Source organism: Semicossyphus pulcher, unplaced genomic scaffold, assembly GCF_022749685.1.
Source record: "Semicossyphus pulcher isolate SPU_LCO1_2020_fin unplaced genomic scaffold, fSemPul1.0.p SCAF_1, whole genome shotgun sequence".
Classification (NCBI taxonomy): Eukaryota; Metazoa; Chordata; class Actinopteri; order Labriformes; family Labridae; genus Semicossyphus; species Semicossyphus pulcher.
Window position 1 is genome coordinate 35,863,389 of NW_027211603.1, and position 25,885 is coordinate 35,889,273.

Consider the following 25,885-nt stretch of genomic DNA (forward strand, 5'->3'; position numbering starts at 1 on the left):
CTCCAGAGCAGCTATTTAACCTTATGATTTCATGAGTTAAAGAATTTGTAAGGGAGTGATAGGATCTTGGTTCCATATGAACAGCAGATTAGAGCTAGGTGTGCAACGCTATCAGCTTACTGAAGCCACACAACCGCGGTCAAAGGAGGGGATGGGACCAGACTGCTGTTTAGGGATATCATTTAGACCTACGTGGATTATGACTTTGGTGATTTCTGGTTAAGTTGCAAGGACTTAAAAGGCTCTGTCCGTAATGTTACAGACAGTGGCACCTGGGAAGCAAGAAGTTATAACAGAGCCAAACGTTTAGGACTACTAAAACCGTAGTAAAACAATGATTATCTGGTAACAGCCAACCTCACAGCGTCTGACGTCATCAGCGTGCGTCTGACTTAATTTTAAAGTGTCTGTTATTCCTGTCTGATTAAATATGTAGTTTATGCATTAGAGCCAGGTGTGCACGAAATACAGACAGATCATGTGTGTATTTATTCTGTGTGAGAGAGACTGCCTTTCATTTTTTTCTCCAACTGACAAGGGAGGAGGGTTAGACGGCACTGTCAGAGCGCCTCTTTAGAGTATAAACTATGTCGTCGGAGCTGTGAACCATAAGCAGTTCGTCATAATTTATATAAATGCAGCGCGGGGAGGAGACAGATGTTTCATGACATGGATCTGTGTTTTAATTACGTGGATCTTTTTGTCTGTCACCGTTAATAGAGACTCCAATCTGCGCTGCAGTTTCTCATGAAGCATAATGCTCCTCTTCAGTTCTGTGTTTTATCTTTATATGTTTTATATCACGTCGTCATGTCAGTCAGTACTCACCTGCTCCCTCCCTCCCTCTGTGCTCATGCACAGCAGCTGTCCACGTTTTTCTTTTTTTATTATATGATGTTTTTAAAGTTTAATGAAGGTGAATGAGGCTCAGCGTTTATTTGCATTCAGAGCGGGAAAATGAGATTCGATCAAAAGCCACTGAAGACCCATCTGAGAGGCTCATTAATGCCAGTTGTGAACAGCTGTGCTTAGAGTTTTCAAAAATATAAATAATAATTGTTTATTTTTATCAATTTACAAAATAATAAGTGAGCGAACAAAAGAAAAATCTAATCAAATCAATATTTGGTGTTACTACCCTTTTCTTTCAAACCAGCATCAATTCTTACAGGTACACTTGCACAAAGTCAGGGATTTTGTAGGATTATAGTCAGGTGTGTGATCAACCAATTATACCAAACAGGTGCTAATGATCATCAATTTCACATGTAGGTTGAAACACAGTCATTAACTGAAACAGAAACAGCGTGTAGGAGGCTTAAAACTGGGTGAGGAACAGCCAAACTCTGCTACCAAGGTGAGGTTGTGGAAGTTTCATGTCACAGGTCATACACCATGACAAGACTGAGCACAGCAACAAGACACAAGGTAGTTATACTGCATCAGCAAGGTCTCTCCCACACAAAGATTTCAAAGCACACTGGGGTTTCAAGATGTGCTGTTCAAGCTCTTTGGAAGAAGCACAAAGAAACGGGCAACGTTGAGGATCGTAGATGCAGTGGTCGGCCAAGGAAACTAAGTGCAGCAGATGAAAAACACATCAAGCTTATTTCCCTTTCAAATGGGAAGATGTCCAGCAGTGCCATCAGCTCAGAACTGGCAGATAGCAGTGGGACCCAGGTATATCCATCTACTGTCCGGAGAAGTCTGGACAGAAGTGGTCTTCATGGAAGAGTTGCAGCCAAAAAGCCATACCTCTGACATGGAAACAAGGCTAGGTGACTCAACTATGCATGAAAACATAGGAACTGGGGTGCAGAGAAATGGCAGCAGGTGCTCTGGACTGATGAGTTAAAATGTGAAATATTTGGCTGTAGCAGAAGGCAGTTTGTTCGCCGAAGGGCTGGAGAGCAGTACAATAATGAGTGTCTGCAGGCAACAGTGAAGCATCGTGGAGGTTCCTTGCAAGTTTGGGGCTGCATTTCTGCAAATGGAGTTGGAGATTTGGTCAGGATTAATGGTGTCCTCAATGCTAGGCAAGGCAAGGAAAGTTTATTTATACAGCACATTTCAGCAACAAGACAATTCAAAGTGCTTTACACAGAACAACAAAAGCAAAGAAACGCATCATAAAACAAGACATTAAAAAGCAAAGTGAAGATAAAGTAAAAACAGAAGCCAAAGTATAAAAAAATTAAAAATTAAAAAAAAGTAAAAGCTACAGTGCAGATATAAATAATTAGAACAGTTTAAATAAATGTATTAAAATAGTTTAATAAAAAGCAGCTGTGAACAGGTGAGTCTTCAGGCTTGATTTAAAAGAAGAAAGTGTTTCAGCAGACCTGCATGTTTCTGGGAGTTTGTTGAAGATATACAGAACATAAAAACTGAATGCTGCTTCTCCATGTTTGGTTCTGACTCTGGGGACAGACCTGACCCTGACGACCTGAGGGGTCTGGATGGTTCGTACTGTGTCAGTAGATCACAAATGTATCTTGGCCCTTGACCATTTAGGGCTTTGTAAACCAGCAGTAGTGTTTTGAAGTCTATTCTCTGACAGACAGGGAGCCAGTGTAAAGACCTCAGAGCTGGAGTGATGTGATCTACTTTCTTGGTCTTAGTGAGGACTCTAGCAGCAGTGTTCTGAATCAGCTGCAGTTGTCTGATTGATTTTTTAGGGAGACCTGTAAAGACACTGTTAAAGTAATCGAGTCGACTGAAGATAAATGCATGGACCAGTTTTTCTAGATCCTGCTGAGACATAAGTCCTTTAATCCTGGATATATTCTATAGGTGATAGTAGGCCGACTTTGTAATTGTTTTGATGTGGCTTTGAAAATTCAGGTCTGAGTCCATAACTACAGCCAGATTTCTGGCCTAGTCAGTGGTTTTCAACACTAATGACTGAAGCTGTGCGCTGACTTTTAATCGCTCCTCCTTAGCTCCAAAAAACCCTACCTCAGTTTTGTCTTTGTTCAACTGAAGAAAATTATGGCACATCCACTCATTGATTTGTTCAATGCATTTAACTAGTGCTTGTATGGGGCCATGGTCCCCTGGTGACATTGTGATGTAGATCTGTGTGTCATCTGCATAGTTATGGTAACTAATTTTCCATTATCTGAGCCAGTGGAAACATGTAGATGTCAAACAGAAGAGGCCCAAGAATGGAGCCTTGGGGAACTCCACATGTAATCTTTCTCTGCTCAGATGTAAAGTTACCTATAGACACAAAGTAGTCCCTGTCTTTTAAATAAGAGCCAAACCAGTTTAGTACTGTGCCAGAAAGTCCAACACAGTTTTCCAGACGGTCGAGTAATATCCTATGGTCAACTGTGTCGAATGCAGCACTAAGATCGAGTAGTTCTAGGACTGAAACTCTGCCACTGTCTATGTTTAAGCGGATGTCATTAATCACCTTGACGAGAGCCGTCTCAGTGCTGTGGTGTGGTCGAAAGCCTGACTGAAAGACATCAAAGCATTTGTTCACTGTCAAAAAGTGGTTCAACTATTGAAAGACAGCCTTTTTGATTATCTTACTTAAAAATGGTAGATTTGATATAGGCCTATAGTTCTTCATCTGTGACTTGTCTAGGTTGTTCTTTTTTAACAGTGGCTTGATGACTGCTGTTTTCAGGGCCTGTGGGAAGAGAGAGAAGAGACAAGTTTACAATCTGTATCAGATCTGATGCCATGACTTTTGAGACCTTTTGGAAAAAATCTGTAGCCATAATATCAAGGCAGCAGTGGGAGGATTTTAGGTGTTGTATAATGTCCTCCAGGTCTTTATTGTTGATCAGATAAAATTGTGTCATGGTGTTTAAACTGGTAGTTGAGAACAGCACATATCCTGAACCTCATACTGAGTTACTGACTGCTTGTCTGATTTTCAGTATTTTTTCTGTAAAGAAGGAGGCAAATTCATTGCAGGCCCTGGCTGAGTGAAGTTCAGATGCTACTGACACAGGAGGGTTTGTTAGCCTGTCGACAGTAGCAAACAAGGCACGTGTGTTATTACTGTTCTTGGTGATGATGTCAGAGAAGAACGATTGCCTTGCATTCCTCAGTTGTGAATTATAGGAGATCTTTTCCTACCAGAGACAACCTTCGTCTTAGTGGGAGCGATGGTATCCATCACATTTGCAATTTTAGAATTGAAGTTATCTACTAAGTCATTGACTGAGACCCAGGACGGGGAAGGTTTGGAAGAGAAAACCTGGTTAAAAATGTCGCTGGTGTTTTCAGTGATACGTTTTGTAATTGCTTTTGTTTGAGTAATTGTCTGCACTAAGATAACACTCTCAAAGAAAACACAGGAGTGATCAGAGAGGGCAACATCTGTCACCACAATCTTGGAAATGTTTAGACCCTTGGAGATAATTAAGTCCAGAGTGTGCCCCTTATTGTGTGTGGGCTCTGTCACATGCTGAGTCAGCCCATAGTTGTAAAGAGTGCAACACAGTTCTTTAGTCCCTCTGCCTTGAGAGTTGTCAACATGGATGTTAAAAACACCAACAATTACAACACAGTCAAAGTCAATGCAGATCAAAGACAGCAGTTCATTAAAGTCATCAAAAAAGTTTGCACACTATTTAGGTGGCCTGTAAATATTCAGGAGCATGGCCCGAGGGGAGGACTTCAGCTGCAGAGCCACATATTCAAAGGAAGCAATATTTCCAAAGAATAACTGCTTGCATTGGAGGGACAGAAATTGTGGAACCTATTGTCATACAGGGCCCAGGCTTATCCCGTAAAGAGTCATGACTGCCATTATCCGTACAGCCTGGACCCTCCACATATCAGTTTGAGCTTGGTACATTTTGAACACAAGCAATTATATCAACCTTATCAGGCTCGGCAGACAGAGCATGATGCCGCCGATGAGCAGGAGGGGGAGGGCGTCGTGGCTGTAATGGCTGTGTCGGAACTGGTGGAGGTGGGCGCCATGCGGGGTTTATGGGAGAGAAAATGGGAGAGGGCCTGGTCGTGCATTGACCAGCTACTTCATGTGGTCAGTGAACTCCAAAAGAGGGGAGGAGGGAGAAAGGGTGATTAAGGAAGAGGATGACCTGGCTGGGGTTTGAGGGGGTGAGGCACAGGTGTTGTTGAAAGGGTTGGAGGGGGGTCCCCTCCTCTCGGCTCTGATGTCTCTCCAGTTTAGAAATCTCCTCGGGCGGGGGCAGACAGGGTTCTTCTTTGAGGTGTCCGCTGTGAAATGTTATGTCTTCCTTCTGTGCCGATTCGTCTTGTCTCTTGTCCTTGTCCTTGGCATTGAGGACTGATGGGTGACGCAAGGAGTAAACAAGGTTAGAGGTGAACAGTTTTACTCCTGACTTGTTAAGGCAAATTCCACCTGATTTAAAAAGTTGTCTGCATTCCGAGAAAAGGTTGAAATTGTCAATAAAGTGCAAAGTCCTGCAAAGTCCCGTGAAGTCCTGTTTCAGCACTTCAGATTGTTGCTTTACAATATCATTTGACCCTATGTGCAGCATGATATTTTTCACTGTGGGATGTGTAGCAACAATATGCAGAATTATTTCTGCCATGTCAGAGACCATATCCTTGGGAAAACAGAGTACTTTGGTGTTTTTACTGCACATTCTTTGTAGGTCTCTCAAGGCAGTGTCGCCCACAGTCAGAGTCTGAGGCCCAGGCTTTAGCTTTCCCTGCAGCCTTTTACTTTTTGACGTGCTTTCAGTCCTTACCCTGCTGCCTGAGGATGGAGGGTTATCTAGGTCATCAGATGAAGATCCAGGGTCCAGCAACAGCGGAGCAAATTTGATGTGCACTGCCACACTCGGTTGTTGAGGAGGTTTGTTGCTAACCTTCCTTTTCGCAGCTGTCCACCGCTGTCTTACCAACTACCGAAGTTGCACTCAGTGCGCTGTGCTCTGCCTGTTATTCGTCCTCCCATTTTCCAGGGACGTGATTTACTCCTGGGCTTTGCCCCAAGATAATCCCAAGGAGGACTACCACTCGAAAATGTATTACACAGTACAGAGCCCACCTGTTTATTGGTAGTTATGTCTGTGTTCCTTAACCGTGTGTAAGCTTGCTCTTGTCCACTGTTTTGAGTTAACGGTAAAGTGTTGTCATTCCCACACAGGCTGTTCACCTCAGTATTCACTTCTAGGCGGTGAATTTTGGTCTCCAGCACTGCAGTCTTTTGCAGGAATTTGTGGTAGTCGTCAATGGAGAAGGGAGGGATCTTGATGCTAGTTAGCTTTAGCTGTGTACTACGTTTACAAGTGCTGCAGCACAGGCTTGTGCTGTTGTTAGGCCACAGTCATGTAGCCCTGCTTAGGTCATAAAATTGTTGAAATATGCCAATAGACCTATTAAAATCTATAAAAAATGACTGATTTATAATTGTCCAGGATCCACTAGTTATTTACTAGTTACTAGTTATCCATTAGTTAGAGTGAAAAAAAAATTAAGATATAGGCAAAAGAATGTAAGCAAAGGGGAGAGCGAGCAGCAAAGCATCTGCACTGTAAGAAAGCAGGAAGCTGGTAGACTCCTGAGAAATACAGGCAGATACTTATCCATCATGCAATACCATCAGGGAGGCGTATGATTGGCCCCAAATTTATTCTACAGCAGGACAACGTCCCCAAACATACAGCCAATGTCATTAAGAACTATTTCAAATTTAGGAGTTTTTGAGAACATTACAAATGGGAAATGGGGGTAAGAAAATTATATGTACATGTATAATATATTTTGTAACCAACTCAAAGAAATGGAGGGGATTCTAGTGGAAGGTAATAAAAATAATAATAGACTTTTTAGGACACCAAAAAAAGTGGCTGAAATTTGTACTTAAATAAATGTTGGAGAAATTGTAGTACACAAATTGGCAACCATACCCCCATACTTTGGACATGCAACAAATTAAGAACTTTTTTTAATTGAGAATTTTGGAAGCTCTTGAAACAGTATTTAATCAAACAGAAGATCCAAGTGTGGCCCTACTGGGCTAAACACCAGTAGGCATTGATGGAAAGGAAGAAAAAAATACCTTTTAGAAATATTGATAACAACATCAATCAGATGTATCACAATTAAGTGGTTGAAACCTGACCCCCCGGCATTTAATATGTGGACTGAGAAGGAATGGGTAATTTATCAGATGGAACAAAGAAATATTTATTGTAAGATGGAACCCTCAGTGAATTTCACGATGATATCATAATGGCTTTGTTGACATTATTTCTGTCACATGATGTAAACATGATTTTTTTTGGAAAGCCAGGTGAATTACTTAATTACTACATCTGGTATAAGAAGGGCGCCGTCAGTGATCAATTAGTTGAAATTACTATTACTCTTGCATACCTGTTTACTCTGCGATATTCCCTGCAGAGAAACACAGAGAGAAAGAGAGACGTTCTCTGGTATTATGTTCCTTCTTCTCTTGTGTTGTGACATCTGCTGTTTAATGGGGGCTGCTTATGCTGTGTTTCATTCTGTGGGAAACACTGATGGATGTAAATTGACACTCAGTCAGTGACTTGGTTGCCGGATGAAAATAACCACAGCAAGCACATTCAAGTTTATTTTGTCATGTAACGTATCTCTGAGTTGCCAGTAGAGTGTTTAATCAGTAAAGTGTATTACTTTAATTTGAGGCTTTAATTAACCTTGCCTGTAAATGAATGTACTGTAAAACATCTTATTTATTATACTGAACCCAGCATCACCTTGTCACCCATATCGTTTTTTGTTTTTCTTGTTACTCTGTTGCAGGCATGGCAGCCCTAAATGGCAGCCTTAGTTCTGGAGGCCTGTCTAATGGCTCTGGAAGCACCATGGAGGCACTGAGCCAGGCCTATTCAGGCATTCAGCAGTATGCAGCTGCTGCCCTCCCCAGCTTGTATAACCAGAGCCTGCTGTCCCAGCAGAGTGTTTCAGCAGCAGGCAGCCAAAAGGAAGGTGAGTTCTGTGGACTGGAAGTACAAAAAAGGACAGGGGGGGCTGTAAAGAGACCAGACAGAAGATATAACGACTGTTTGACCATGCTTCAAAATGTTTAACCTTTAAGAAAAGAAAGTGAACAGATACATTTCTTAATCATCATCGTTAGCAAGTTAAATTTAAAAGTCTATTCTAATTACCAACCAAAACATACTGTTGTATTCACTGCAGTTATTCCATGGAAGCAGAAATGATAAGTGCAACTTCCCTTAAAGAGGGGAGCTGTTTGTATGTACACAAGAGGCATTCATTTAAATCTCTAGACGAGGGCTGGGCGATTTGGAAAAACTCCTATATCACCTACTTTCATATCTTGATAACGATATATATCATGAGGCTCTAACATATAGATTGTTTTCTGGTAATTTAACAAATAATTAGTCTATATGAAACCACATGGTGAAGCCTATTTTTGAATAATCCTGTGTGAATTAAATACTTGACAAATAAAAAGTACTGAGTATTTTCTTATTTTATTGAGGACTTTAGTGCAAACTTCAATTGCATAATTTCAAGTAAATTAAAGGATGAAAAATAAATAAAATATAGTCCTAGCCTTCAATATGAAAATATAATGTATTGATCTCTAGCAGCAATAGTAACATCTCTTCCTATAGAGTATGTCAAAGGCATGGAAAGTAACATGGAAAGTAACACTTCCAGTATGGAACTACCCCTGGATATAGCAAACAGCCAGATAAAGTAAAGTGAAGTGAGTGATAAATGTATGTTTTATTTACGTTTATTAATCATCATTTTGTTAATAGTTGAGCAGACGCCTCTTCATTCTTTCCTGTATAATAAATCTAAATTACTTTTATAAAGCGAACATATTTAAACCGTTATGGCCTTTTTTAAGGTAAAACTCATGTAGAAAGACAGGGCTGGCAGGGTCAGCCCAACTGAATCTGCAGCAGGCACGCAGTTGACATACACTTAAAGCAGGTTTTGCGATAGAGACGAAATAGAAAAACACATATGATAGACATTTTCATATCGTTTTGACGAGATATATCGTCATATTGCCCAGTCCTAGTCTAGACAAGTACACAGGTTTTTCAAGATCTGATGTTAATCCACATTCTGTGTGCATAACATTTAAGAAAGAAAGGCACCATAGCTCCCTGAGGGGAAGCAGGCGAGTGTGTCCTTTTCTTCTAGCATGACCAAATCGGCCTGTTCCAAAGCTAGTGTAATGATGTCAGGAGAAGGGGGAAACAAAAGCTCAGTCTCCCAGTCATCAGCCCAATCAACAACTCCATTGACTGCTTGCCTGATAATGCACTGATAAACACTATGTGTATAAAGCAGAAAGTAAGCGAACCTGCCTATGTAGGCGCATATACTATCTAAATGATGTGCCATTTATACAGCAGGAAAAATACTGCACCATTGACTTCAAACCAGGTTTTTCTTAGTAAATGGCCCATTCGCTTTCTGCTAACTCAAAATTGCAATCCGCTAATAATGTGCCTGTCCACACCTCATGGTGAGAACAACACATGGTAGCGTAGATAAGACACAAAACAGTGGTGGTCTGATGAGTAATAGTAAAATGTAACCACTGTAGTCTATACGGGTTGTGCAATCATGTAGTAAGTGTACGGTAACTTCAAGCTGCAAATATTAGTGCTTCAGTTTAAACTACTTCTCCTAATTTGTCTATTTTCATATTACAGACCTGTTCAATTCACGGCAGAAGCCTAGGACTACCAACTTGGCTCTAGATTTACTCAATGCAGCCAATGCAGCTTTAATCAATTTAATGCTGATGGGTTTCCACTTTCTGGCTTTGTTTTGTCATAAATTTCTATTGTGGGCAGGTTGGTAGAGATGTTTGTGCTGTATGTTGGTCTCACCTTCTGCTAAGGATTCTGTTTTGCTTTAAATCTGCTGCATCAGCCATCGACAGCAGCAGCACCGGTAAGACATCACCACCTTCTCTCTGACATGGCATCAGCTCTCTTCTTTAAAACAAGCTCAAGTGTGTTCAAGCACTCTAATAAATGGCTCCGCTCTGCTTAAAATAAACATGAATTCTACTTTTGACAGCGCTTGATTCAGAGTTCTGTGTCAAGCGGCACCAAGCAGATGATCGGATGGGAACGGCACAGTGAATATGGTCAATTTTGAAAATAAAACACACTGTGCCATATCTGGATTTATTAAGACCTGGAAAAGGCAACAACTTTCAACCTTGCTGCTAATTTTGCCCAGTAGCCACATGCTATATTGCAGCCAAAAATTTCCACAAAAAATATTTCCCAATAGACTGACATTTTCAAGGGGTTTCTGTAAAAACTTTACAGGACACCTTTAACCGCAAACAAGGTCAACTATGACTCTTTCCCTTTTTTTTTTTTTTGGCCTTTGGCTTTATTTACAGGACAGCTGAAGATAGACAGGAAATGTTGGGAGTAGAGAGTGGGGGATAACATGCACCAAATGAACGGCAGACCGGGAGTCGAACCTGCGATCAGTGCGACGAGGACTGTAGCCTCTGTACATGGGGCGCCTGCTCTACCGACTGAGCTAAACAGCACCCCAACTCTTTCCCTTTTAATGTTTTGGCTATTACTACATAAAGTCTATGGGTTGAAAAGGAACACAACTACACATTATTCAAAGGGCTGCATAGCCCAGAAGTTAACCCAGAAGCTAGAAACTTGCTGTTGCTGAAGTTGGTTTTCAGATAGTCCAGCATGTTGTGGAGGGGGTGGGAGTCAGTAGGCTCTTCTCATTTCTCAGTTTGTACCTCCTTGAGTCCTTTCCTCGACTCCTCTCCTCGCGTCTTAATCCCTCCCACCAGAGATGCCAGCGGAGGAGGCGAGGAAGAGACACGAGGAGAGAGGAGTTGAGGCAACAGACATTTAACAACATGAGACATCCCTGCTTCAGAGCCATCATTTAAAAGCGACGTCAATTAAATATGATGTGTGGCACAGCTGCATCATCTGTCTGTTTTGTTACAGCCTGCTGTTTTTATGATCTCCGTCAGCAGAACAGTGTTTAATGACAAGTTACCTTTAATTCACTTCACAACGTGGCATAATGTCACGGGAATGTACGGATGTCATACATGTTTATTTTTTAATTCAACACTTGCACTCACACAGATAACAGATACATTTATTATAATCCTCAAGCATAACTATGTGGCACCAACAATCATGCCCACAGATATTAACTTTCCAGTGTCCGTTTTATGCACGCATGTGATCATACAGCCGTGTGATCCAGCAGCAACAATAAGCATATAAACATTTACAGCCGACCTTTCTCTGATGGTCAGCACACAGAACTTTAATAAATATACAATAAACATGCAACAAAAGGCTCCCGCAGTGGGATCAGTTTATTCAGTGTGTTGATGTCTTTTGCTGTGATGCCTGCACCCCAACACACAACAGCAAAGAAGATCAGGAAGTAAAGCCGGCACAGGCCCTTCCTATAAATAGCATCCGTGTTGGTGGACCACCCCAGTCTATCATCCAGTTGTACACCCAGGTACCTGTAGGACTTGACAATCTCCACGTTGTTCCAACAAATGCAGACTGGAGAAGGAGAGGTCTTTGTCCTTCTGAGGTCAACAACCATCTCCTTCGGTTTCCCCACATTCAGTTGCAGGTGATTTCCTGTACACCACCTCACAAACTGCTTCCCCAGGCCCCTTTACAGGCTTCTCTTTTAGCAGCCTGGGCTGGATAGTGCTAAAGGTGCTTGAGAAATAGAACATGATCTGCACTGAACAGTTTAATCTGTCTGAGGAGGACTATGCTCTCTGCAGCACATATATTATTGCGTCATCCACACCTGAATGAGGGTGCTACGCAAACTGCAGGGGGTCTTGTGCTGAGCACACCGCTGGTCTGAGGTGTGCTCAGACCAGCATCTCCATGACCTTTATCGGGTGAGAGGGCTATTTCCTATAGTCGTTTAGGGCTACAGAACGCCCCTTTTTGGCAATGAGACCAGACATGATGTTTTCCATAGCACGGGAACACTCTGTAGGTAAAGGCTCATGTTGAAGAGGTGCTGTAACACACCACACAGCTGATAAGCACATGCCTTCAGGCCTTGAGGAACACAGCCATCCGGCCCAGCAGCCTTTCCCTGGTGGAGTCTCCCTAGCTCTCTCATCACCTGATAAGTCGTAATGTATAGTGTGGCTGGGGGTTGGGGGATGGGACAGAGTCTGTGGTGGGCGTCAGCAGAGCAGGGGGAGGTGATAGTGACAGGAGTTGAACCAAGTTAAGACTGCTGCAGGAGCTGGTGGGGGGCTGTCGGAGGTGTGTCCCAGGGTCACAGTTTGGATGAACAATATGGGGTGGGGTTGGGGAGCCTGAGTCGAACTGGCTAAAAAACTAAACCAGCTCATTAGTCCCATGAACATAGAACCCAGTGATCTCTCACTTCCTTGTTCGTCTTTCTTATTTACCAACAATCGGACATTCCCCTTATAACTGCAGGGATACAGGCTTTAAACCTCTGTTCTTTTAACCTCAGTTTAACACCAGCTCTGCACCCCCTCCTTTTCCTTCTTATCTCTTCCAGGATTTATGGCTTTTCTCCAGCAAAAACACTTGGTTGGCTCAGGCGATAAGCTGGTCACAGGTGTAAACAGTGCCGGCAGTGTTTATGTTGATGTTAAGTTTTTACTATCTTTACTTTATTAAACCACCTAAAGTGGCGTAAAAACAGTAAACAGTAGGCGTCTGAAAAATAAAAATAAACATGTACAATTATAAAAAAACATGCGAATAAATACAAAAGCCGGGAGCTGCTACAACAGGCTTCCACTAGCACGGCAGCATCTAGATCTATCTAGACTTGCCCTGTGAAACCCTGGCTCTCACTCCAATTGTTTTGATCCAATTGTTACAGGTGTGTTTTTAGTAGTTGATTTATCATGGTATTGTGTGATAGTGCAGACCCACACGGTGGGTCTAGACCAGGAGTCTCCAACCTTTTTACATCTAAGAGCTACTTTGAAAACATTTAAGTGACCATACGCTTGCTCCACTGAGTCCTCGCAGGTGTAGTGGAAAAACCTTATTCCGTAAATAACGAGTGAGTTCTATGATACTGAAATGAAGAATCTTGAGAAATAACACAGTGGAAAATTGCCATCACACTGGGCCCTGTCAGTTCTTTAAAATAAACTCTCCGCTAACTTGGAGACCATAACACCATGATGAGCCTCAAGTTAGAGCAAACTCATTCCTGCGGAATAACAAGCTTTCCTCCCAAGTCCACCTGCATCTCCCAATCATTAGCACATTTAGCTGGCCTGACTCTTGCCTGTTTAAACCCCTACCTCCTTTACATTTCTCCCCCTCACGGACAAATTGAATGGCTACACTCTTTTCCTGAGTGCATCCTGACTTCACCTGTCGTCTTCTACTTTCAATTCCTGCCGCTAGACTATTCAAAACCTGGTTATGTCCCCATGTATACTGACCTTGCGAAAGACTAATCTTACAACCCGATAGAATATGCGTCAAGATTGCTGTCTGTGAACAAAATGTACATGATGGGTCCCCCTCTACCCAAAATTTTAGGATCTGGGGTGATGGCTTCATAAGCAGTCCCTATCAGGAATTTGATACGACTATCCTCCATACTCCACAGATCCCTCCAGCTAAGCTTCCTCTTCTCAACACTTCTCCAGTTCATCCACTGTTCCTGCATAGCCTGAGCCACAGCCTTTGTACACCTTACGACTTCTTCTTGTCGATGTACCTGTACCAGCTCCCTTCTTTCTCTGAGACTTGCTTTGTTCCACATTGGTTTACTCGAGCTAAGCCCCAAGCCTCCCCGGCCTTGCTGCACGTTGCCTACAATCTTGGATTCCATTTCTTCCCTCTTGTTGGATTAGGGACCAATTTCTTCACTCTCATGTCTTTGCTCCATGATAGCAACAACTCTGTCCTGACCTTTGCACTTGAACTCCTCTGTTAAGCTGGTGTATACCTTTCCCATACAACCCCACGCTACTAAGACGACGAGGAACTCCAAGCCATTTCCTATATTTACGAATTAACCAACATCTCTAGCCTTTCCATCTTTGATAACGGTATTTCATAAACTGACAGTGGCCACATCAGCCTAGGGAATAGTCTAAACTGCAAACACCATAGCTGTAGGTTGCCTGGTAGCCCTGACTTCTCTATCCTTATCTCTATCTATATTTTACACTGCTTGAGCTGAAACTTGTTTTAAATGCAGATAAGACCAAGTGTATGATGTTTTCCAATGCAAAGAATGTGTCACAATGTGTGCCTTTTGTGGTCACTCGTGATGGAAGACAGATAGAGGTTGTTCACTCGTACAAATACCTGGGTATTTTAATTGATGACTCCCTTAATTTTAAACCACATGTGCTGCACATGGTGAGAAAACTGAGGCTAAAACTGGGTTTCTATTTTCATAAGTTGTGTTTTTCCTTTAATGTAAAAAAGCGTCTTGTTGCTGCTACTTTTTTGCCTTTATTGGACTATGGTGATCTTTTGTATATGCATGCCTCTGCTCAGTGTCTTCATATGGTTGATACAGCTTACCATGCATCCCTGAGGTTCACTACCAACTGTAAAGCTCTGACTCACCATTGTGAATTATACTCTCGGGTAGGATGGCCTCCTCTGGTGACCCGTAGGCTCACACATTGGCACACTTTTATATATAAGGCATGTTTTTATCACGCAGAAAAGTGCTGGACAATATTTACTGCGTTCTCGGGACTTCATATTACTCTCTGTCCCAAATGCCCGGACAGGAATTGGGAAAAGTGTTTTTGGATATTCTGCGCCCTCAGCGTGGAATTTGTTGCAGAATGACTTGAAACTGAAGGAACTACTCTCGCTTAATGCTTTCAAATCTAAAATGAAATACTTCGAGGCAGATTCCATAAGATGTCGATGTCTTAAATCGCCTGCTTGTACAACTTTCTTTTCTTTTTTTAATTTGTCCCTGTTTGTGCGTCTGTCTGCAACTTTGTGTTTTTTGCTGCTCTCTTGGCCAGGTCTCCCTTGAAAAGGAGATTCTTAATCTCAATGGGAAAACCTGGTTAAATAAAGGTTAAATAAACAATAATAAGAAATAAGAAATCCTTCCTATCCCCTCTGCAACATATTCCTAAATTGCTCTCTCTGTTAACTGTCATTCAGGTCCCCATTATACTACCTACCCAAGCTCTTCACTGACTTTTGCCTAATGGATGGAATTTCTTCCTCTCCTTCCTATCTATTACCTTCCCTCTGGACACTGAGATGCTTCTTGATTTACTAGGCCCACTTGAGATTCTCATTTAACCTCTGTAGTAACCTTTTGTACAGAACACTGTTGTGGTCACTAGTGTCATGTCATCCATGTAGGCCCTAATTGGGGGAGGCGTAGCCCGTCCTGACGTATCTCCCCACCGACCAACCATTTTGAAGCTCTAATAATTACTTCCATCGCCAGTGTGAATGCTAGTGGGGAAATAGTATACCCTGCCATAATTCCTTTTTCTAGTCTCTGTTAATCTGTTGTGAAACCTATTAGAAATTACTATATATTTGCCGGATCTAAAAATACCACATGTAAAATCTCTTTTCTCTATCTTAGCTGCCTGAATCTGGTGCCATATCATGCTTGTGTGTTCTATACACTATATAAGGGATTCCTGCCTTCTGCACTGTGGTATCTATTAAACTATTCCTTTCTAAATAGTTCACTAGCCTCTGTGCTACTATACTGAAGAAGATCTTACCTTCTACGTTCAGGAGGGATATCGTCCAAAACTGGCTTAAACCTGAGGGCTTAAACCTGAGGACTCTCTCTCCTTGGGAATTACTATTCCCCCTGCTCTACACCAAGCTCATGGTATAACCTTTTTATCACATACTACTCTTAATAATCTCTCAAGAATCTGAGTGCATCTGGTGCACTTTTATAAACCCGGTAGGGTCTTCAGGGGCTGAAGAAGCCTTTGCTCGCTTTACTAAGGTCTCAGTACGACCCTTCTACCTTGATGGCCTAATACCCATGGTAACTTCTATCTCTCCTTGTGGTATATCAGGAGGAAGGCCCATTTCTCTATTGTTTCCTGTATCTGAGTGAGTCTTTTTTTTTTTAAATATGTTCCTGTACCTCTTGCTTTGAAGCTTTAAGTTGCCCTCCCTTCTCTTGGCTTAACATGCCCTTAACAAACTTAAAATTCTGTCCTGACTCCTTCATTCTCCTTTCTCTTCTTCCTTTTCCGATTTCTTAGCTCTTCTTGCAAAACATCAATTCCCTCTCTTTCATCTACTGCCACCTTCTCCACTGCTTTCTTACATGGCTGTAATCTCTCCACCCTCTTTCTATCATTGATTCCAAATCTTTCAGCACCATATGCATAAATAATGTCTCCTAATCTTCTCCAATTTATTTACTGCCTTTTAGCCCACCTAACATCAGTAACAGATCACTGTTAACTGTCTCCCATTCTTTCACATGAATTTGCCCAAGGCCATTTAACTCTAGCTTTTTGCTCACAGTTCCTCTCTCTGACTGACAGGCTGACCTCAGTACCATCTACATCCCTTCTTCCTCCTCCTCAGTGACAGAGTTACTGATATCCTGCGAGCTGTGGTTTTCTACCTGTTGCTGGACTTCAGCCGACTGACTTGGTTGACTTCTTAAGTAGTACTGATCAATGCAGCAATTCTGCATTCCCTTTAAAAGGCCCTTAGTCCTTCCCTGATGCGTTCTAAGGACTTTAATTGATGTTACTTTCTGCCAGCCACAAGGACAAATCTGGAGCTTCTTTCCCTCTATCATTCCACCCCGTCCTCCATTTGTGAATTCATTAATAATGTCTATATCTCTGATTAAAATGTTGTGCCTTGACTTGTGTTAACACCAGGGGCTCTCCCAAAAATAATATTCAACGTCCCTTAATACTGTAACGTTCCACAATAATAAAGTTATGAGGCGTTATCCAGTTTTGTCTTGCTTTATTATTCCCACTTAAAACAGGTTACTGTGGGCCGTAACCAAAGCCTTAACAACAAACCTGCCAGCATAACTGTCTGTAAACCTGCTGTTAGCTTCCGCTGAGCGGGAACAACAACAACCCACCTCTTTCTCGCTCTCCGCCCATCACTGGCATGCACAGATGACATGCACAGGTACCATAGGTGACTGATTGGTGCATTTCGTAACACTGCTGTCATCTAACACTGTACTTTAGCAGACTTTTAGGAAAACAGTCCTTTTTTTAACTAAACATAACAATCTTGGCACCATGAACTATGGCAGGACAGTAAACATCAATCATGCTCTAATCTCGCTTCGTAGTACAACCCTCTGGTTTCCAGTGCATAGCTGATGGCAATGTGGTTTGTTTACGTGATCTAACAGAAGTTCATATTTGACGGATGCAGTGAGGACAGCAAACATTCGTTTCTACGCGATGTCTGATGCTCACTTGCTGTTAGGACACAGTGTTAGCAACAAGGAAAGGAAAGGCAGGGAAAAACTTTGAGCAGAACCAGGCTCATGTTGAACAGCCATCTGCCTTGCCTGGATGGGCCGAAAAAGTGTAATAGAGGGAGAGGCAGGATAGAGACAAACAATCAGAGCAAGAGTAACAACATATGTTGTCATTGCATTAATTAGCAGTTGGAGTCAAGCAGCTAAGATAAACATTTACAATTTAAATAGTGATTATAGAATACTATGCTTTTTTTCAGTTTTTATTGAAATACGCAGTTTATAGTTGTAATGTACCCTGTGCTGCAATTTACCATAAAGTTCAAGCATTATGCAGCTTGATTGGGGTTAAGTCTGAGGACTGTCCCTCCGTCTACTAAGATGGTTGTGACATAGCCTAGAGTTTTGAGTCAATATTTAGCCATAGGATGACCAACTAGATGGAGACCAGAAGGCACTGTGTGGCACTGCAGAATGTTGTGGTAGCCTTTTTGGTTCAGGTCACGTAGTGCATCAGTGAGAGTTGGTCTCGCACAATAATCAACAAACCTTACACATTTTACAAGATTTCAAATTTGTGTCCTGTGTCCACCAAAGTGTTTTTCACAGCTGAAAAGGCCAGGCACTCTTTTGAAAACATTTTGCTAGAATTAGCTTTTGGAGTTGCAGTGTTTTTTCAGTCGAGACTCTTTAGTGTCAGGTTACTATGATGTGAGTTATCTGGGTAAAAATTTCTGTCCAAGGCGGAGTCATTACTTTTGATGGACAGAAGGCTAAAGCACATAGAGAGCAATGGAGCAATCTGTATGTGGAATACTTGGGGACCAGCAGCATTAATTTCTGCTGCATTGTTGTGGTTGTTAACCACTTGTACAAGTAGAATGTGACAGTCCCGCCCCAGTTTAAAAAGTATAATGGTGAAGTTAGTATTGAATTTGGCAATAGGAGGAAACTTAAAGGAAACTTTAACTTATACTACTGAGCAACGGATCCTATGGGTTTTTTTTTCGTTGTGAAAGCCTGTTAGACATTTTAGGTAAACCTTTAACGCTGGTTAAAACCCACTTTTATACTTGAAAAGCTTTTTTCTATTTTTGAAATTGCAAAAAAGTGCTATTTCATTGCTTTTTCACACCTAGACAACATTGATCCAGGTCCAGATCCAAAACCTCTATACCTAGTCTTGTCAGATACTTGATGATCCCCAAGAGCCTAAACATTCTTTGGAAGCTAACTTATGGGCCATGTAGAAAGTGACAGTGACTACAGCAGTGTCTTAAGTATTTCAAGGCAACCAGAAAAAAAAACACGCAACTCTGAGTGCAGAATTGATGCTTAGCGCCACCAAGCCACGCTAAAACTGTTTATAGGGTACTGCCAAAATGCAGCTGAAGCATTACCAATAGTAACCCTACATAAAAAAGGTATTTTTGTGTGGCTTTTCAGCCCTGGTGGTGAATAAAAAGATGTTTGTTGAAAAATGGCTCAGGAGGCAGAAATATGTGCAAAAAAATAATTGGTGCTTCTGTTAACCAAAAATGCAAGAAATAGTCTAGTAGGAAGATAGTGTCTCCATGCACCCCATGGATATATTTTTCTTACTTAGTTTTTTGTAATCCTCATGGTGTCTAGTAAACAAATTTTTATGTTCCCAACTCAAAATATTGTCCCAAGGGTCCGTTTGGCAGCCATTTTTGAGGCCATCTAGGATTTCTGTCCAAATTAATTGGCATGAGGAATTGATTGAGAGTGTTATTATCATGATTTGAACAAGTTTGGTGTATTAAAACTTGAAAAATATGAAAAAGTCAGATTAATTTACACTCAATCTTACCCCATTTTATTGTTTTGACTAAAAGGAACAATGAGAACTTGCTTGTTCTGTCTCTCTCGCTCTCTCTCTATGTGTGTGTTGGTATTTATATGTCAAATCAAATCAAATTTTATTTGTATAGTGCCAAATCATAACCAGAGTTATCTCGAGACACTTTACAAAAAGAGCAGGTCTAGACCGACTCTTTGTTATGTTATTTAAAGAGAGGCCCAACATGAATCACCATGAGTAGCACTTAGCAATATTCAGCACATTGGCAAGGAAAAACTTCCTTTGAACAGGCAGAAACCTCGAGCAGAACCAGACTCATGTTGAACAGCCATCTGCCTCGACTGGATGGGCCGAAAATGAGATAGAAGGAGATGCAGGATAGAGACAGGCAGAGAGAGCAACAACAACATATGTCCTTGTTACATGAACAACAACAGACACATACTTATGGTTACAATTCCAATAATAGTGGTAGACTAGGGTGAAGATTAGCAAGATAAATAAATAAATAAATAAATAAATTAGCGAGAGAAGCAGAGTAATGATAAAGGCTGAGGTAATCGTAATTGTAACAGTTGAAGTCAACAGGTCTACTATTAGCATTAGCAGCAACAATAATGATACTATGGGGAAGGCTGATGTTAGTAGTTGTTGCAGTCGAGCAGGTCCACAGCAGCAGGTGGTCTGCAGCAACGATCCCCAGGAACCTTCAAGACAAAGGGAGCACAAGAACTCCCGGGAAGATATATGGTTATATGGTTATATGGAGAGAGAGAGAGAGGGAGAGAGGGAGGAGCTTGGTGTGTCAGATCCCCCCGGCAGTCTAAACCTATAGCAGCATAACTATGGGCTAGTCCAAGCCTGAGCCAGCCCTAACTATAAGCTTTATCAAAGAGGAAAGTTTTAAGTCTACTCTTAAAAGAAGAGAGGGTGTCTGCCTCCCGGACCCTGACTGGTAGATTGTTCCAGAGGAGGGGGGCCTGGTAATTGAAGGCTCTACCTCCAACACTACTCTTAGACACTTTAGGTACCACAAGCAGGCCTGCATCCTGGGAGCGCAATGTTCTAGAGGGGTAATATGGCACTATGAGCTCTTTAAGATATGATGGTGCCTGACCATTAAGAGCTTTGTAAGTAAGAAGAAGGATTTAAAATTCTATTCTAGATTTTACAGGAAGCCAGAGCAGAGAGGCTAATACAGGAGAGATGTGATCTCTCTTCCTAGTTCTTGTCAGCATACGTGCTGCAGCATTTTGTACCAGCTGCAGAGTTTTTAGTGACTTATTAGGGCAGCCTGATAGTAACGAGTTACAATAATCCAGCCTGGAAGTAATGAATGCATGGACTAGTTTTTCTGCATCGTTTTGAGACAAGATGTGTCTGATTTTTGCTATGTTGCGAAGATGAAAGAAGGCTGTCCTTGGTATTTGTTTTATGTGGGAGATGAAGGACATATCCTGATCAAATAGAACTCCCAGATTCCTAACAGTAGTGCTGGATGCCAGGCTGATGCCATCTAGGGCAGCTATATCATTAGAGAAAGAATCACTAAGGTGTTTTGGGCCGAGCACAATAACTTCAGTTTTGTCTGAATTAAGTAGCAGAAAGTTTCTAGTCATCCAGATCTTTATGTCCTTAAGGCATGCTTCTAGTTTAGATAGCTGATTGGTTTCGTCTGGCTTCATAGATAAGTATAATTGAGTATCATCTGCATAACAATGAAAATGAATGGAGTGTTTCCTCATGATATTACCAAGAGGAAGCATATATAAGGTAAAAAGAATCAGTATGAGCAAAGAACCTTGTGGAACTCCATGACTAACTTTGGTGTGCATAGAGGACACATCATGAACATTAACAAACTAAGATCGATCTGATCAATACGATTTAAACCAACTTAATGCAGATCCTGTAATGAACATTAAATGTTCTAGTCTCTGTAACAGGATGTGATGGTCTATCGTGTCGAAAGCGGCACTAAGATCTAACAGGACGAGTGCTGTCTCAGTGCTATGGTGGACTCTAAATCCTGACTGAAAGTCATCAAATAAACTGTTGTTTATTATGTTTATTATGTGACTTAAGAAAGTCACATAAGTGATTAGCGACTGCTTTCTCAAGGGTCTTTGAGATAAAAGGAAGGTTAGATATAGGTCTATAGTTAGCTAAGGTGCCTGAATCTAGGGTAGGTTTTTTAAGAAGTGGCTTAATTACAGCTAGTTTAAAAGACTGGGGTACATAGCCCGTCGATAAAGACATATTGATCATATCTAGTAAAGAAGTGCTAATTGAGGGAAAGACTTCCTTAAGCAGCTTGGTTGGAATCGGGTCTAAAAGACAGGTTGATGGTTTAGACGAAGATATCAGAGAATTTAGCTCAGGAAGGTCAATTGGAGAAAAACAGTCAAGGTAAACATCAGGTTTTTGAGCAGTTTCCAAAGATACATCTGCACCAGTTAACGGCAGGAGGTTACAAATTTTGTCTCTAATCTTTAGGATTTTGTCATTAAAGAAGCTCATGAAATCATCACTGCTGAGGCCTATAGGAATACTTGGCTCAGTGGAGCTGTGACTCTCTGTCAGCCTGGCTACAGTGCTGAAAAGGTACCTGGGATTGTTTTTATTTTCTTCTATGAGGGAGGAGTAGTGGACACCTCGAGCATGCCGTAGGGCCTTCCTGTATTTATGAAGACTATTTTGCCAGATTAAACGAGACTCTTCTGTTTTGGCGGATCGCCACATTCTTTCAAATTTACACGACATTTGCTTCAGGTTACGAGTTTCTGAGTCATACCATGGAGCTTTCCTCTTTCGTTTGATAATCTTCTTTTTTAAGGGGGCAATCGAGTCTAGAGTACTTCTCAGCAAACCTGCAGTACTATCAACAAAATGATCAAGCTGAGAGGGACTAACATTAGCATAAGAGCTTTCTGTAGTAAACAGATGTGGTAAAGAATTAAAAGCAGCTGGAATTGTTTCCTTAAATTTAGCTACAACATAACATCTTGTGAGTACATTTTAGTTAACTGGAGAGTAGTCGGTTAATAGGACATCGAATGTTACTAAATAGTGATCTGATAAAAGAGGATTTTGTGGGAAGACAATTAAGTTTTCGGTTTCAAGGCCATAAGCTAGAACAAGGTCGAGGGTGTGGTTAAAGCGGTGAGTAGGCTGGTTTACACTTTGAGTGAAACCAATAGAGTCCAAAAGGGACATAAATGCCATGCTAAGACTATCATTATCAACATCTACATGAATATTGAAGTCCCCTACAATAATTATTTGATCTGAACTCAGGACTAAATCTGATAAAAACTCTGAGAATTCAGTTAGAAAATCAGAGTATGGGCCAGGAGGGCGGTATACTATCACAAATAAAACAGGCTGTAAAGTTTTCCAAGCTGGGTGTGAAAAACTCAGAGCAAGGCTTTCAAAAGAGCTGAAACTAAGTTTTGGTCTAGGGTTGATTAGAAGACTAGAACTGAAGATAGCTGCCACTCCACCACCTCGACCAGTGTCTCGTGGAATATGAGTATTAAGATGACTGGGAGGAGTGGATTCATTTAAGCTGACATATTCTTCCTGACACAGCCAAGTCTCAGTTAAAGAGAGTAAATCAATATGATAATCTGATATCAGATCGTTCACTAATAGAGCTTTAGATGACAGGGATCTGATATTTAACAGACCGCATTTAATTCTCATATTTTTTGGCATGGCTTCAGTTGTTGTTTTAATTTTTATTACATTTTTTTGATTTACTCCTTTTTTATTTAAGTTTGAATTAACTGTAACAAAAGGCCTGGGTTGGGGGGCAGACACAGTCTCTATAACATTAACATTGTGGCTGGGAAGATGCTCACAGGGAAGCTCAGAGGAGTGTGTAGGACTACAGCTCTGCCTCCTGGTCTCAACTCTGGTTTGTCAGGTTTTACGACTAACAAACTTAGCCATGTTACGAGACAAAAGAGCTGCACCATCCAAAGTGGGATGAATGCCGTCTCTTCCGATCAGACCAGGCTTTCCCCAGAATGTCTGACAATTATCTATGAAGCCCACATCGTTTGCTGGGCACCACCTCGACAGCCAGCGGTTGAATGATGACATGCGGCTATACATGTCATCACTCGTCAGATTGGGCAGGGGTCCAGAGAAAACTAAGGAGTCCGACATCGTCTTTGCAAATGCACACACCGACTCAACATTAATTTTAGTGACTTCCGATTGGCGTAACCGGGAGTCATTAACGCCGACATGAATTACAATCTTATCAAATTAACGATTATCCTTTGTCAGCAGTTTTAAATTGGACTCGATGTCGCCCGCTCTGGCCCCAGGAATACATTTCACTATGGCCACTGGCTTCACTAACTTCACGTTTCTGACTATGGAGCTGCCAATAACCAGAGTTGGTTTCTCAGCGGGTGTGTCGCTGAGTGGGGAAAACTTGTTCGAAGCGTGAAGTGGTTGGTGGTGAACCGTGTGCTTCGTCTTGCGGCTATGCTTCCCTCTGAGAGTAACCCAGCCACTGCATCCCGGATGCTCGGGAGTTGCTGGAGGAGAAGCTACGTTGGTCGGCCCGCACCGGCTACTGGCCCTGGGGGCTTGCTGCTGACTACAGCAGCTAGCGATGCTCGGTTTTCCAAGGTGAGGAGCTGCATCTCTAATTCCGTGATCCTCGCCTCCATAGCTCCAAAAATACTACATTTCATTCAAGTACCCTTATCCGTAAAGGAGGTCGAGGTAGAGCTAAACATCTGACACACCGAACAGGGCAGATCAGGAGAGCAGGAGGGAGAAGGAGAAGCCATTTCAATGGATTAAGCTAGCTGCTAAGCTAATGGCTAAGCGAGTATAAAGTTAAGGGTTTAGCAGATATGACGCTAATGCAACAACGAGAGTGCTTGATGAAAAATAGTGTCTGTTAAAGTACACAGCAGCTGAATAACCGCAGTGATGATAATTACAGCAGATTAATTGATTTAGCTCGAGCTCTAGCAACAGCTACAAACAGCACAGGACAACACAGTAGCAGCAAGAAAACAGGAAATGACGCAATACGCACGCAATACGCTCACATTACGCTCACCTGATGCAATACGCTCACACACGCCTGCTCAACAAACAAACAAAAACTGCTGGTAGGGACATATATACAGGGATATATATACAGACATGATGACAGGGATGATGATGACAGTGATGATGACAGGTCTGCAACAATTAATCGATTAAAATCAATGATTAAAATATTTGGCAACGAATTTCATCATCGATTAGTTGGGTGTCTGTTATGATGCACGGCATGTGCTGCGAAAACGTCACTTGGGGCAGCCAGCCAATGCACTGACTCAAACTCTGTCTATTTTCTCTCCTCTCCGTTTTGTGATGGGCCCATTGCTGGGCCGCTAATAAAGCAGCGGAGGACAGTATACCCTGGTAGTAAAGCTGTTGATAAGCTAACGGCACTGGTGAAGCTAATTTAACTCTTGATAAAGCTTCATTAAACGGCTTCAATAAACCGTCACAACATGGCGAGAAATGACGAAAAGTATTTCTGTCCGTCACATTGTGTTTAAATTAACTTGTGATCGAGTGTTTAGTTGAATTCGGTCGGAAAGACACTGGAGTGTCACATAACGTATAGTTTTTGAATATTTTATGCCATAAGTCAGAGACAGCCTAAAGTGAATCTTTTATTTCTGCACAACAGAAACATCAGCAATATTGGATTAAATATATTTTTAAATATATTTTGGTTAGTTACATTTCCCTGTTATACTTAGTTCATGGCTGCATTCCCAATGTCCTGTTTTATTGTGGTGACCTTGCCTGTACTTTCCTGTTTCATGTGAAATTATTAAGTAAATCAAGGAGATATTAATTGAGTTACACAATTGATATAATAACATTGTACTGTATAAGAAAACAAAATATAATTTTTTTTTTTGTTTCAAATATAATGCTAATACAAAAATTGTTGACAGTGATGATGTCAGTGATGATGACAGAGATGATGACAGTGATGATGACCGAGATGATGACCGAGCTGATGACAGAGCTGATGACAGAGCTGCTGACAGAGCTGATGACAGAGATGATGACAGTGATGATGACAGTGATGATGACCGAGATGATGACAGAGCTGATGATAGAGCTGATGACAGTGATGATGACAGTGATGATGACCGAGATGATGACAGAGATGATGACAGGGACGATGACAGGGATGATGACATGGATGATGACAGGGATGACGACAGGGATGACGACAGTGATGACGACACAATTACACAGTGTAGAGTCTTTCAATCAAAAACGGATACATTTATTTTAAGCCACTGAGGGGTAAATGGGGAGAACTGGTTCGGACGCATGTTCTGGGCAAAACAATAAACCAATGTCCAATACGCTGTGTATCTTTGAGTGCGGTGACCCATTTATTCACCATCGGTGCACATGCTCATCTTAGCACAGGTAGAAAAAACAGCTTAGTCCATAGATAATTACAGGCAAGTTTCCATTCAACAATTTCGGTTTCAACACCGTACAAACGCTGCCACACTGACACTGTCAAAAAACGGTTTGCTTCCCCTTCACACACCTGCTGCTCCTCAACTGGAGCTT

The 25,885-nt window shown here is 41.6% G+C and overlaps 1 protein-coding gene across 1 annotated transcript in view; it reads left to right on the forward strand.

Annotated features, from left to right (window-relative positions):
• celf1 (cugbp, Elav-like family member 1) overlaps positions 1-25,885 on the forward strand; it is a 91,308-nt gene that overhangs the window by 39,662 nt on the left and 25,761 nt on the right. The window contains exon 12 of the mRNA XM_069662590.1: positions 7,750-7,935. Within this exon, the coding sequence (XP_069518691.1) occupies positions 7,750-7,935 (186 nt within the window). The remainder of the gene's footprint in view (positions 1-7,749; positions 7,936-25,885) is intronic.